The 15,639-nt window shown below is 51.5% G+C and overlaps 1 protein-coding gene across 5 annotated transcripts in view; it reads right to left on the bottom strand.

Annotated features, from left to right (window-relative positions):
* Positions 1-15,639, bottom strand: part of LOC146869506 (uncharacterized) — a 146,781-nt gene that overhangs the window by 15,318 nt on the left and 115,824 nt on the right. The window contains exon 7 of one of the 5 annotated variants that reach the window (XM_085602866.1): positions 11,419-11,689. The exons of the other annotated variants lie outside the window; for them this stretch is intronic. Coding sequence (XP_085458992.1) covers positions 11,419-11,689 — 271 coding nt within the window. The remainder of the gene's footprint in view (positions 1-11,418; positions 11,690-15,639) is intronic. 5 annotated transcript variants of the gene reach the window in all.

Here is a 15,639-nt window from a genome sequence, read left to right on the forward strand (position 1 = left end):
CCACAGTCATTTGTTGCATTGTCACAACTTTAACCCTCCATGTCCAGTGGGTGATTTGGATGTAGGTCGACAAGGTCAACTGGTTTGCACACAAAGGACGTTAACAGGAGCAGGTGTTGGGTGCCTTGGCCATCAGCGTTTCAATTGCCCTTTTTCGGATGACCCCTCTTCTTTCTCGGGGGACCCTCATGTGCAGGCTGCTGTGGTGCCGAAGACTCTCCGCCAGAGTCCTCCTTTCTCCCTGTGGCTGTTACAGATGTTGTGGCAACATATGTTGTGGGCTCACAGGGAGGTGTGGTCAGGTTGGTGCTGATCTGCGGAGGCATGTCAATATGTCCCTATGCACCGCTGTTAGTTCATCCAATTTTTCCATCTTCAATCAATCATCATATTTGTAAAGCGCGCTACATACCCGTGAGGGTCTCAAGGCGCTGGGGGGGGGGGGGGGGGGGGGGGGGGGCTGCTACTGATCGAAGAGCCAGGTCTTGAGAAGTCTTCTGAAGGCAAGCAGGTCCTGGGTCTGTCGTAGGTCGGTGGGGAGAGTGTTCCAGGTCTTGGCGGCGAGGTGGGAGAAGGAGCTGCCGCCGGCGGTGGATTTCCGGATGCGCTGGACTGTGGCGAGGGCGAGGTTGACAGAGCGGAGGTTGCGGGTGGGGGTGTAGAAGCTGAGTCGGTCGTTGAGGTATGCTGGTCCGGCGTTGTGTAGGGCTTTGTGTGCATGGATGAGGAGTTTGAAGGTGATCCTCTTGTTGATGGGGAGCCAGTGCAGGCCTCTCAGGTGGGGTGTGATGTGACTGCGTCGAGGGACGTCAAGGATCAGTCGTGCTGAGGCATTCTGGATGCGTTGCAGCCGTCTCATGAGCTTGGTTGTTGTTCCTGCGTAGAGGGCGTTCCCGTAGTCCAGTCTGCTGGTGACGAGGGCATGGGTGACAGTTTTTCTTGTGTCGGAGGGGATCCATTTGAAGATCCTGCGGAGCATTCGGAGGGTGTTGAAGCAGGACGCGGAGACGGCGTTGACTTGCTTGGCCATGGAGAGGGCAGAGTCGAAGATGACCCCCAGGTTGCGTGCGTGGTCGCTGGGTTCTGGGGCTGTTGTTCTCCATCTTGGACTTGGACTCCATCCGGGCCATGTGGGAGTCCAAACGGGCATGATGAGCAGCCTGCTGTTCTTTGAGAATCCCCACTACCTGTCCAAACCCTCTGGTGCGTACCTGGTACGCATCTATGATGCGTTCCAGGTGTGGCTCATCATGCAGTCCAGCCGATTCTGCAGGCCGTGACTTCTGCCTGTCCAGCCTCCCACCGGTCCGACCCACACGGGCAGGCCCAGCCGATACTGGGCCCCCATGAGTGTTAGCGCCGGTGGTGTTGTCCCTTGCTTCCGTTGGGCCCTGTGGACCTGTTCCGTTTTTCTTCTGGGGCCTGGGCCTGGGCCTGTCCTTGTTGGCATGGGGACTCTGTCTGGTGTCCAATGTGGCAGGAGTGGTTGAGGGTGTTGCTGATGTTACTGCTGATGGGGCTGCACGATGGCTCACGCCGGAGGGGCCAGGTCGATCCAGGTCGGCGTCCGAAGAGGACGTAGAGTGATCCACACCGGGGAGCTCAGGGTCTGCCAGAGTCTGGGACTGAGACTGTTCCTCAGGACCTGCTGTGTCCCAAGCATCACCTGTGTTTGGAGGAGACACACAATGTATGTTCTGTTTCTACAGACCTCAATGTTTCACACACATGACATTTGACACTGAACATCATTATGAGGGTCTGTACATTGCATTGTCCTAAGTTGTGACAGACAGAGGTTGATATTGTTGGAGCACTTTGTAATGGCAACCTGGAGCATTTCGATGTGCACGTCAAGCTGTGTGCATGACCAGCTCATGTATTGATCAATTGTCTGTAGATGCCCATTGCCACTCAGGCTCCGTCACATGCCTGACGCTGCTGTATTATCCCTGTCCACATTTGTGCTTTAACAATGACATACGTACTATTACACTTGGGGTGTGTTGCGAGTTTGGGGCAAGTGTTGTGTGATTCTTTTCTTTCCTCTGTGCGTCACATTTGTGTGTCTGTGCAACATGGTTGCAGTATGGTATGCCAGAGATCCATTGTGAGATACTAATTAGTTGTCTGTGTTCCTAGTTCACATCTATTTTCATACAAGTCATGGGGTTAGCATAGCTAATGAAGTTGGTGCTGAGTTTTGTATGTGCTAACACCTTCTATCTTGCCAAATTCATCAACAGTGAGAGGGATTGGGCACAGGTGCTCTCTTGCTTTTCAATGCTCATTAAAGTGATGGGCAGAGGAGTGTGTATTACAGTTCAGCTGCAGTGAGTTGCATGCCTCCTCAGATGCAGTCCAGGTTAGTCATTGTGTTTGGGGTCTCCAAGACAGTGAATGATGTGTTGTATGAATGATGCGTACAACGCAGACCGATGTGGGATTGAACTGCAGCTCACATCTGCACATTTTTGGGATGACACCATGCTACAGTGTCAGCTATGTGTGTGTCCATTCTAGTCACCGTCAGGTGTCCACTGTCAATGATGTATAGGTGACATTGTGTGTGCTTGTTGCTATGTACTGTCTACATCTCCCCGATTGTCATCTACAAGACACACCTTCACTGCCAGGTCAGGGGACACCACAGGGACACTGCATCTCCAGGAAGTGGGAGGAGACCTAGAGTTCCAATGGGTGAGAGTGTAGATGTGTTTGAGTTGGTCAGTACATAGGTGTGACTTGCAGACAATTCATACATTATGACCATGTGTCATCCATCTTGCTAAGGCATTTACTTTTGGAGTGACTGGTCCCAAGGGTGCACTTTGTTCTTGCTGAGAAGGTGTGCTTTGAGGCGGCATTGTTGGCATTTGGAGTCATTGCAGGACCTCCTTCACCCACAGAGGCCAGCGAATCCCCCATGTGTCATGCTTCCAATGCAGGGGGTCACGATTTACGTTCAGGCTGTCTGGCATTGGTGTCCTGTTGTCAGGTGGAGGCCAGGGCCCAGCAGGGCCCTGTGCTCCCCATAGCAGGGCCTAGTGTCAGCCATTTTGGACCAATGTGCCAAACAACTGTGGCTCTACCCTGAGTATTTCGTCAATCATGACTTCCAACTCACTATCTGTGAACTTTGGATTCTTCTTGGGGGGCATGGTGCTGGGTGGTTGTGGGGATTGATGGGAGGGGTGTATGTGAGTGTGGTGGGTGTGAGTTTGTCAGTGAATATGTCATGTAGTTTTTAAGTGGTGCAAATGGTGTAGTTGTTGTGTGTTGTGTGAGTTGTGGTGTGTCTCTGCAATGTGGTGGTGGTGTCTGCTGTCCTATGCCAGTAGTTTGCAAAGGATCATGGTAGGGCTTTCTTGCCATTATATAGGGGGAGTTGTGGGTGTGTCTTTGTTCTTCTTTTGTATTTTTTATTTATTGGTTTTGTCATTTGTTTTTTGGGCTTTTTTTGTGACTTTTCCTTTGCTTTTGTTGTGTATGATGGAAACGTTTGTTTGACCGTGTCGGACGCTGCATGTGGCTCGCGCGGGCTAAACCGAGTCTGTCACACTGACATTCTGCTGTTTTCGACATTGTCGTACGCGTCAGACGCAGAGGGGTCTGTTATTTGCTAGTCACTATTTGCTGTGCGTCTTTGTTTTCATGATCGTGCTCTGTGCGAGTCGGTCTCAATTCACACGTTTGGCATCGTACTGCGCGGCTCGTACATCGCGGGTACGTTTCAGTCACGTCAGTTCCTGGTGCGTGTCGGTCGGTAGGATTCACGGTCATTTTACGGGCGACTCACTGATTTTTGTACGGGTCGGTCGTTCGGCTCATGTTCCGTGCGAGTGGGTTGTAATTCACATGCGTTGCGTTGTACTTCTTGGGTCATATGGCACTGGTCCGTGTCGGTCGGTCTCCGTCCCCGGTCCGTGTCAGTCAGTACGTTTTATGTCCGGAATCGGAATCGGCCTCTATGTGTGCTGCACAATGCAGCACACATAGAAAGAGGAAAAAATTAGGAGAAATGAAGATATGTCTCCTCATAACGCCTCACTTAGGGAGGTGTACGATTTTGACACATTCACAGGTTTACATGTCCTGGTAAATCTGGGAATACATCAAAATTATGGGAGTTGCATGGGAACACCCACTGCAGTGCCCATGGAAAACGACCCTTGAGCAGAGTAAGGCAAGTCCACATTTGTAAAGCCATTCAATGCCATGCAATGTGCCTTTGCGTGACTTCATAAAATGACTTGGAGCTTTACGTGGTGCAAGCATGATGCAAGGCCCTTGAAAATATGCCCCCAGTTATATGGATGAGGAATCTGTAAGGAAGCATACTACTTACAATTCCACGAGCGTATTTGCAAGCCCATTGCACCGCCGGTGCATCACTTTTTTTGATGCACCAGTGACGCAGTGTGCCTGCCCATATTTACAAGGCCACATAGAGTCACCCTGCATGACTTTTCATGGTCGTGTAAATATGGGCCTCTTTCACGTATTACTCTGTGAGAAAGGGGAGTTCCATGGGTGTTGCTATGAGGGTTATCATGTAACATCCATGGAACCTGACACATTCCCAAATTTACAAAGTATCGTAAAACTGGGAATGTTTCAGAATTCTACGCCTTGCCTGAGGAGGCGTAGGAGTGGTGCAAATACTCCTATTTCTCCTCATTATTTGTTCTTTCAATGTACTGCAGCTCACATAGAAGGAGCAAAACATAATCAATGATTGTTTTTGTGCAGGAAGGTGTCCCACCCTGAACAACAAAAATCATCCCTGCAGCGCTGGCACCCTTGCACCATGGAGCAAGGGTGTCTGCGTTGGAGCATGGCTGATGTTTGTGCACCAGTACAGTTCACTGACAGAATATGGACCCTGCAAATACCAAGATACAAAGATATTGGGACCGAAACATTGATGACAAAAATATCGTCATCAGATCTTTATAATGGTGAGTACCAAAATATCAGGAGAGAAACATTTATGTCATTAAAATAGATATATTAAATATCGGTTCTTAAATATATATACAATAAGATAATAAATATTAAATATATTCAATAGTAATCATATTTAATATATATCTAACAAATATAACAAATAAACTTAATTTTTAAAAGTTAAACACATATATAATAATAATTCATATCTATATTTACATATATCTACTTACAAAAAAGTTATTAAACTAATATTTTTTATTTATATTATAATTTAAAAATAATATAAAAACAGATATATATACATATATACATATACTATTGACATTGGTGCCAATTCTGATCCTGTAAAACCCGGGTACGAATGGTCGTACGGAGCGTATTCTCCGTCCGACTCGTACCCGGGCAAAACAGCTTACAAACCCGCAAGTACGATTCGGACAGAAATACAATTTCTGTACGACTCGTAAAAAACTACGTGCGGCGAAAACTTACCCACAATTCCGATCTGGGACATCGCGTACGTGACGTCCAGACGGAGTCAGGCAGCGTTTTACGGACCAGCAAGTACGATCCTACGTAGCGGTGACCCCTACGTCACCGCTACAATGGTGGTACGGCCCGTACCCACGCTCTGGGGGGCGTGGGTATGGGCCGTACCACCATTGTAGAGGTGCCATAGGGGTGCGCGTGGTACGGCCCATACCCATGCTCTGGGGGGCGTGGGTACGGGCCGTACCACCATTGTAGTGGTGACGTAGGGGTACGCGTGGTACGGCCCGTACCCACGCCCCCCAGAGCGTGGGTACGGGCCGTACCACCATTGTAGCGGTGACGTAGGGGTACGCGTGGTACGGCCTGTACCCACGCCCCCCAGAGCGTGGGTACGGGCTGTACCACCATTGTAGAGGTGACGTAGGGGTACGCGTGGTATGGCCCGTACCCACGCCCCCCAGAGCGTGGGTACGGGCCGTACCACCATTGTAGAGGTGACGTAGGGGTACGCGTGGTACGGCTCGTACACACCCTATGAATGCAGGGGTACGGGCCGTACCACCCGTACCCCTACGGCCCCATTACATGATGGATACAAGGCATACACACGCCACGAATGTTGGTTTACAGCTTGGTGCAGCAAATCAGCTGTAAATTGGGGGTGGTGTATGCCCAGGACAGCAGTGTACCACAGCAAGGGGGCAAGTGGGTGGGTGGGTGGGTGCAGAGGAATACCAGCAGTGGACTCAGACATCGGGGTGGGTGCAGAGGAATACCAGCAGTGGACAGGTACATGGTGGTGGGTTCAGAGGATTACCAGCAGTGGACACAGACATGTGAGGGGTGTGTGCCTATTACTCCCAGCAGTGGACACAGACATGTGAGGGGTGGGTGCCTATCACTCCCAGCAGTGGACACAGACATGGGGGTGGGTGCAGAGGAATACCAGCAGTGGACAGGGACATGGGGGTGGGTGCAGAGGAATACCAGCAGTGGACACAGACATGTGAGGGGTGTGTGCCTATCACTCCCAGCAGTGGACACAGACATGGGGGTGGGTACCTATCACTCCCAGCTGTGGACACAGACATGTGAGGGGTGGGTGCCTATCACTCCCAGCAGTGGACAGAGACATGGGGGTGGGTGCAGAGGAATACCAGCAGTGGATAGGGACATGGGGGTGGGTGCAGAGGAATAACAGCAGTGGATACAGACATGTGAGGGGTGTGTGCCTATCACTTCCAGCAGTGGACACAGACATGGGGGTGGGTGCAGAGGAATACCAGCAGTGGACACAGACATGTGAGGGGTGGGTGCCTATCACTCCCAGCAGTGGACACAGACATGGGGGTGGGTGCAGAGGAGTACCAGCAGTGGACAGGGACATGGGGGTGGGTGCAGAGGAATACCAGCAGTGGACAGGGACATGGGGGTGGGTGCCTATCACTCCCAGCAGTGGACACAGACATGTGAGGGGTGGGTGCCCATCACTCCCAGCAGTGGACACAGACATGGGGGTGTGTACATCATTATCAGATGATCCCAACTCCATGGGTGTATGTACGCATCCCGAAATTTGGAATATGTTGATAGTGCCATAACAACACATCACTGACAGCAGTGTCCCACTCCCATGAGGATGGATGTCTTTCCCGCACTGCATGACACACCACATGTGGGTGTGAGGACAAATCACACATGCATACCCACCCCTGGCGGATGCAGCACAATACACACACAGAGATCATGCCACAAGACTGTATGGTCATGTCAATGCCCACTAAACTAAGAGAGCCAAAGGGAACACACACTGTCACGCACATCCCAGGACTGATAGGAATGTACAGGTGCTGGGACAGCCACCAAGATGTTGTCTCTCATGGAAGGAATAGAGTGGAGTTCCCACAGATACAATGCCCACAATTGTGAGTCTGGTGCCCAAACACCCTGCAGAACAAGTACCATATGTTTGCTAGGCTGGGATTACACACATGCATTGTGCGGAAAAGGGACAATTTCTCCATGAAGGCATGGCAACATACTCTATACACAAGTACAGTGAGTACCAAGGATGGCACAGACGATGCAGCCGGAGACATTGCTGAGCAGGCATGGCCAGAGTTGAAGGGATCCATCACCAACAAAGGAAATGTAGACACAGGTCAACACAACAATTGTGCAATCCCCTGCAGGGGAGATGTCAGGTGCCACAGAGGAAGGAACACTCCTAGGGACAATGTCTCCAAACACAAAGAGCAGACACGACCAAAGATTCTTTGCAGAGACCTTGTGAGGGCGCGCAGATCCCAGGTTCCACCCCATGAGATGCAGACTACAACATTTCCATGAAACATAACATATTCCCACAACCCCAACTCCTGGAGCCTCAGCATCAACATCAATACATGAAATGCAAGACTTTTCAAAATGAAAAAGAAAATGCTTTATTCAGCGTGAACAAATAAGATGTAGCAAAGAACACTATGTACAAAGGCCAATGGCCAGTCCAGATATGAAGTCCTTGTGGGGGACACATGGCCACGCGTCTCCCCTAGCTTGCCTGCACATTAGAACCCTCTGGTTCGTCTACTGGGGGGGGGGGCATCATGTGGGGAAGGACCAGGCACCGCAGGGACAGGAGGAGGAAGGGCAGGTGTGGTGGGTGCAGGGACGGACGACTCCACCACAGGGGGTGGGGCAGCGCCAAAGGTGGAGGTGAGCACGGCGCTGCACACTGCTGCCAGATCTTCGAGAGTCTCCCCTGCACCCGGAGAAACAACAGGCCCCAAGGAGGGGGGGGTCGGAGGGATGGATTGCAGCGCTACTGGGGGAGGTGGTGGACAGGCTGGGGGACTTGACTCCCCTACCCGTGGAGTGCCTTGACCGTTTGCGGCCAGGTGAACTAGTGGGGCTGAGGCCCAACCCAGCCAAGTAGGCCTCCTTCTCCGATTCTGGGGCAGGGGAGCCGAGGGGAGTGACATCGGAGGGACTGGGGAGTGAGTCATGTGGACGAGGACTTTGGCTGCGTGCCTGCCTGTGTGCCCCAGACCCAGTGGGTGTGCCTGCTTCCCCCTGAGTGTGCGTGTCAGGAGGTGTGCGCTTGCCCTTACGTGGTGGTGTGCTGCTTGTGTCTGGTGGGGTGCGTGTGTGTGGATGTCTTGGTGTGCTTGGGACAGGCATGGGTGTGGGACTTGTGGACGGTGCAGGGGTAGGGGGTCGCAGCGCTGCAGGTGACTCACTGCTGCCTTCAGTGACGAGTTCAGGGACCTCAGCAACATGCGTTGGTCAGACATCGCTGATGAGATGCCCTCCATGTACGACACCATCTGGGTCAGCAGTCTGGTGTGTCCATGGAGGACAGTCAGGATCGATGCCTGCCCAACCTGCAACTGCCGCTGAATGTCCACAGACTCGGCAGTGAGGGCAGCAGGGGGGACAGGGGCAGGGGGTGCGGTGCCTGGAACGAAGGAGACACGGTGTTGCCAAGCACGGACAGAAGGGACCTGAGCAAGTGGGAGGGTGGTGATGGGAATGGAGGGGGCGGTGACGGATGGAGTGCTGCTGCCAGCTGTTGGAGCAGCCTCCGCCCCCTCAGGTAGTTCAGCCTCGGACCCGTCAGCCTCGTAGTCAGTGTTGGTACTGGGCAGGTCCTCCGCCTCACTCCCCTCGCCCTCCGTGCCACTAGATTCCGCTGACTCCTCAGCAGTGGTGGCACCAGTGCTCGATCCCTCCTCCACGTCCGTGCCGGTGTCTCCCTCGGTGTCCTCCGATGATGCTGTGTGCAAGGTGAAGGGACAGGAAAAAATCAGTCACCTGTATACATCTGACACATGAGTCCAAACAAAATAGGCAACAGTGCATATCAGGAAAGGCATCATGAGTAACATCTAGAATACTCCCCACATATGTAAGCCCTGCACTCCCCAGTTAGTTGACCCACCATGCCACTTGGAAACGATGAAAATTAGGACACAACAGCAAATAACTTGAAATTCCAAGATCCTGAGAAGCTAGTGTCTGGGATCAGTTGAGCACAGCAAGACTATGAAGGCATGCCACCTCTTGTTCACTGTGAACCAAACAGTAATGTCGCACCCAAGGCCAAATACCACATGCCAATGCAGAAGGTGTCCCCACACTCAGAGACCTGTGAGTACTTTGGAAACCCCAAAGAAATACATTGTGATTCCTGGAGAATCACAACCCTTTACACAATGGACATGTCTAGAATGTGTGAATGTGCCACTTTGTGAACAGAACACACATGTGTTGGTATAACAGAAGTCACACAAGGAGGTGCACACCAAACTACATGTACACAGTCATTGTCTGAGCTGCCAGACTCATTCAAATAAGCCACTGTTAGGCAGAAATGGGGTATCAGTAAGTACATATACATGGCACCACGGTGGTCTGGATGACTTGACACTCGTAAGTTGGTATCAGCAACAACCAAGGACTAACCCAAATGCAACCACACTGTGGGAACATGTATATGTATGAACTCTAAACAAGTGTTGTTCAAACTGTGCCTTACTTTAAAATGTGCCAGCTTGTCCCTGGAATGTGTAAAGGTGGTGTCTTGTGCACTTCCTTGGGAGACATCTGTCATGCATGCACATTATTGTCCTTCACAACAAAACAACAAGGTCAAGCATATGAAACATTGAGACATGTTGACAGGTGTAGTGAGTGCCAAGGGACAATTTCTCTGAGTAACAACTTGAATAATGTCATTTGTCACATGGCTATCCGTCACCTGATTACACAGTTGGCTACACATCTGGAGTGGCACACATGTCCACACCCAGGACAATGCATAAGCTAATGGGCTTGCAATTGTTTTGAAAAAAAGCTGTACTGTGGGGACACCCTCATGGCAAGCCAGAATGTACCCACAGATGTCAGCACACAAAGTCACAACTGTGTAGCATCTGAACACACACAGGTGCAAAAAATGTACAAGCAGGATACATGACTGACACAGGCTACGAAGCACAAACATTAAGCACTGGCCAATATCACGGGGGCACTGCACTGTGACTTTCTGTACTGCGAATTATCACACACAAGTTAGAACTGGCAATGAAAAGACAGGATTGAACATGTATGCCCCTCCCGCACAACACACCCACCCATACCTGAGTCAATGTGACTGATACCGATCAAGAAGTGACACCTCTTATTCATGGTTACAATAACTGTGCTTGAAAACTAGCTTCATTAACACATCATCACCTTGTAGGGCTGGCAAAACATATTTGTCACAAACAACCATCAACAGATTGTTGTGAATAGCCACACAGGCACTGCCCAGTGTGAGTATGCACAAGCAAACTGGTGTATCCCTGTCCAGTAGACACATGTAGCACACATGTGAAAAATACAACCTAGGCCAGGGAACAATGCCACAGAGGCAGAGCCATGCTGAACCCACAGTGAATGTGCACAGTGTTGGATGACACACATGATTAGGAGGGCAGGCTGTGTCAGGGGACTGTAGTGGGCACACTGCTCCATGGTCCTGGAATGAGGTGAATGTAACAGGAGCAACCGTCCCGGCACTATGCATATCTCCCACTCATGCACATCATGTCTGAGGCCACAACATTGGTAATGCATGCTGCAAGTCTGTTCTTTTGAAACTTCACACTCCTATGTTGAGACTCAGCATCAGTGCCAACAATTATGCACCCCCAAATGACTGAACAGGAAAGGGCACAGGCAGACCACCCCCACACATGATGCTGAAAGCAGTGTGCACTTTGATTAACTGGCAGCCTAGATGACCATGTGCAATAGTGATAACACACAGACCAGGTAACACATGTCAAGGAGGGGAAGGGAGGACGAACAGCACAGGTTGACTTGGGGGAACAGGATATGCACTGCACATATATACCCTGGCAGTGTATCCAGGCGACTGAGCAGCTACAAAAGCTGGCGACACACAACAAACACACATGTACCTACCCCCTTCCTGCTGCTGTAACTCCTGTATCCGCCTATCCAGGTCAGGGAAGACCACCGCCAGGACACGCTTCATTTGGTGGGTCAGGCGCCGGCGCCCGCCATGCTTGCGGGGAGCCTCCTCCTTCAGCATGACCCGGGCGATCCTACGGGTCCAGCACCGGATGTCCTGCCATCTCTTCCTCACTTGTGGCAGGCACCGACTGCGACCCTCCACCGATTGCACGGCCTTGACGGCCTCCTTCCAGATCTTCCCCTTCTGGTAGCCGGTTACCTGTGAGGATGACAAAGTGGGACAACATCACTACACCTGCACCATGTCACAGAGACACACATTTGAACATCTTTTATTTGTTGAACAGGGCATAGTATGCTGGCTAGGGGTGGGCGTAATTGCGTTACGCAAATCTCCGCGAAACGGTAAAAAATCTCCGCGAACACGTAGAAATTCCGCGAACACGCGGAATTGCTTGTTCGCGATGCTTTTTTCCTGTTCGCAATTGCTGTTTGCGTGCTCGAGGAGAAATATCTCGCGAACATGCATTTTGAGAACGCGAACAAGCAAAAATTTCGCGAAATTGCGGAAAACACTCTTTTGAGCAATTTCGCGTTCTCCGCGGAACGCGAAATTTCGCAAATTACGCAAATTCCGCGAGCGGAACGGAATTTGCCGCCCAGGCCTAATGCTGGCAAGTAATAGCACCTTAGTCATAGGGACATTTGCCACTGTGGACGCACCAATGCACTACATGGCATAGTAAGTACACAGGTGGCATGAGAGGTGCGAACCAATCCCTGATCATGGCACACACTGTGCATCCCAAGCAACACAAGGCTGATGGACAGCACTGCAAAGCAGTCACATGCCCCAGGTACTGACGAAACCTCAGCAGAGTACACAGACAGGCACAGATCAATCACCTGCCATTGTCAACAGCGGATACAAACCTCACTCTGCACATGTGCCACTTGCCAGGGGGGTGTCACAGGTGTGGGGCTAGCTCAGCAAGTCAGACACACAGCACGGCTTACTTCACACATCAGATGGGTCGAGCAGTTGCCTCCTCCATGCAGCATAGACACTCACCCACATGACAAGGAACATTCACACACATCAATGTCCAGGGGGCGTACACATCATTTGGACACTCTCACCACTCTCACCACAGCTCCACTCAACTCACACACATCTGTGGGTGCAGTCACCTGTCACACCGGGGTGACCACTGAATCACCGCAGGACAATAGAACAAGAATGCCCAAGAGGATGAGCCAGGCTGAATGTGCCATGCACTATGCAGTGAATGTCACAGTAAGCACAATGCAAGTGAGGAGTGCACACATGAACTACATCAAGCCCTGCATGAAAGACATAAGCCATCCACCCCCCCCGGGACCCACTCTAAACAACATTGCATGTCTGTCACACCTGGACACAATGCCAGAAGTGACAGACACAAAAAAGGTGCACAGGCAAAGGTAGTGGAGTCAGCACTCACCTGCTCCCCTGGTCGACCATACAGCATGGGGTACTGTGGGAGGATCACATCCAGCAGGGCCTCATTCTCCTCCTGGGTGAAAGGCTGGGCCCTCTCCACAGTCCTTGACAATATGGCCAACTGCCATAGTGATACGGCCCGTATCACTATAGTTGTGTTACCGTAGGCCATAGTGATACGGGCCGTACTCACGCGTGTACGGGCCGTACACGCGTGAATACGGCCCGTACACGCGTGAGTACGGCCCGTATCACTATGGCCTACGGTAACACAACTATAGTGATACGGGCCGTACTCACGCATGTACGGGCCGTACACGCGTGAGTACGGCCCGTATCACTATGGCCTACGGTAACACAACTATAGTGATACTGGCCGTACTCACACGTGTACGGGCCGTACACGCGTGAGTACGGCCCGTACACGCGTGAGTACGGCCCGTATCACTATGGCCTACGGTAACACAACTATAGTGATACGGGCCGTACTCACGCGTGTACGGCCCGTACTCACGCGTGTACGGCCCGTACATGCGTGAGTACGGGCCGTATCACTATGGCCTACGGTAACACAACTATAGTGATACGGGCCGTACTCACGCGTGTACAGCCCGTACACGTGTGAGTATGGCCCGTATCACTATAGTTGTGTTACCGTAGGCCATAGTGATACGGGCCGTACTCACGCGTGTACGGGCCGTACTCACACGTGTACGGGCCGTACACGCGTGAGTACGGCCCGTACACGCGTGAGTACGGCCCGTATCACTATGGCCTACGGTAACACAACTATAGTGATACGGGCCGTACTCACGCGTGTACGGCCCGTACTCACGCGTGTACGGCCCGTACATGCGTGAGTACGGGCCGTATCACTATGGCCTACGGTAACACAACTATAGTGATACGGTCCGTACTCACGCGTGTACAGCCCGTACACGCGTGAGTACGGCCCGTACACGCGTGAGTACGGCCCGTATCACTATGGCCTACGGTAACACAACTATAGTGATATGGGCCGTACTCACGCGTGTACGGGCCGTACTCACGCGTGTACGGCCTGTACACGCGTGAGTACGGCCCGTACACACGGCCTCAGAGCATGTGTACTGCGTTTCACTGCTTACACTGATGATAGGAGGCGCACACGAAAGGAATGGAGGAGTCAGACTCGCACAAGGCTGTACATCAAGTCATTGTCAGTGCAGTCCTTCATGTGCAGGGCCTAGGTGTGTTAGGCAGTGATGTGGCACATGTCTCCTCATGTTGTGGCACAATAAACATGTGATGAGCTGTTTACACATGTCATGTATGATGGGGCACTACGTGGCACACTTCCCCTTCACACTTTGCACATGTGTGCATGTAGTACAAACGTGTCAAGCACTGCATCACTGGGATGGCACAGTCACCAACACCCGCATCTGTCCCCTGATGCCAGGTACACGGATAATTACACCTGACATGCAACTACCAGTGTGCCACGATGTGACCATGTCATGTGTGTGTAATGTGTTCCCATGAGGCTGCAGTTGGTGTTGCGTCAACTGCATCTGCTGTTGCTGCATCCAACATGTGTCTGTGTGTAGGTGTGCATGCACACAATTACGCACACCATGCCACATGTGGAATCCCACGTAACATGTGTCTGTATGCCTCGAACATGGTCTTTCGAAATGAGTACATAGCTGCGTTGTCTCAATGTCTGTGTTATCATGTTTTGACATGTACCCCTTCATAGAAATGTGTGTGAGCTGTCCTTTTTGAATAACATGTGACCTGTGCATCTAGCTTGCCGCCAGCTGTCTGTATGAGCTCACATCCTTCAAATGCAGATATGTGGATGTCTGTCACTCCTGTGATGTGTCTGGCTGTTCACTTACACTGGCCCACAGCTCGTTTCATGGCATGTCACGTCGACCTTGCCAATCCACTATTGTAGCTGGCTCTTCGTAGGAGTATCACCTGGCTGGCATACGTGTCCTGGATGTATTGCAGAGACCTGACTCTGTATTTAGCAGATGTGTATTAGCTGTTGAACATGTGCTCAGTTCATTGACATTGGTGTTGTAATGTACTCACTCTTCCTCATTCCTTCCAAATCTCTGCAGGGCACCGCCTCTCCCCCGACCAATGCCAGACCTGGGTGCCATGCGTGAACATGACTGCATCAGAAGATACCGGTTCTCGCAAGAGTTGATAGAGAATTTGACCGCCCGCCTGGAACCACACCTCCAACCGGGACACAGGTATCCTACTGCTCTGACCCCAAAGATGAAGGTGATGGCAGCCCTACATTTTTTTGCCACCGGTACGTTTCAGGCCACCATAGCTGATGTAGGTGGCATGTCCTAGACCATGTTCAGCCTTCTCCTGCATGATGTTTTAGAAGCCATGTTGGAGCACCTGGATGAATTCATCCATTTTCCCACTCGTGAGCAGTTGACAGGTGTCAAGGGTGAGTTCTTTGCCCTGGGAGGGATGCCTCATGTAATTGGGGCCATTGATGGGACACATGTGGCGTTGGTACCACCACAGGCACAGGAGGTAGCCTTTCGTAACCGCAAATACTATCACTCAATTAATGCCCTTGTGGTGTGTCTACCGAACATGTTTACTTCGCATGTCTGTGCCCGTTTTCCAGGGTCAGCACACGATGCCTACATCATGAGGCGTAGCAGGGTGCCAGAAATGATGCTGCGGCTGCACGACGAAAGAGCATGTCT

This window comes from Triturus cristatus, chromosome 1_1 (assembly GCF_964204655.1).
Source record: "Triturus cristatus chromosome 1_1, aTriCri1.1, whole genome shotgun sequence".
In the NCBI taxonomy this organism is placed as follows: Eukaryota; Metazoa; Chordata; class Amphibia; order Caudata; family Salamandridae; genus Triturus; species Triturus cristatus.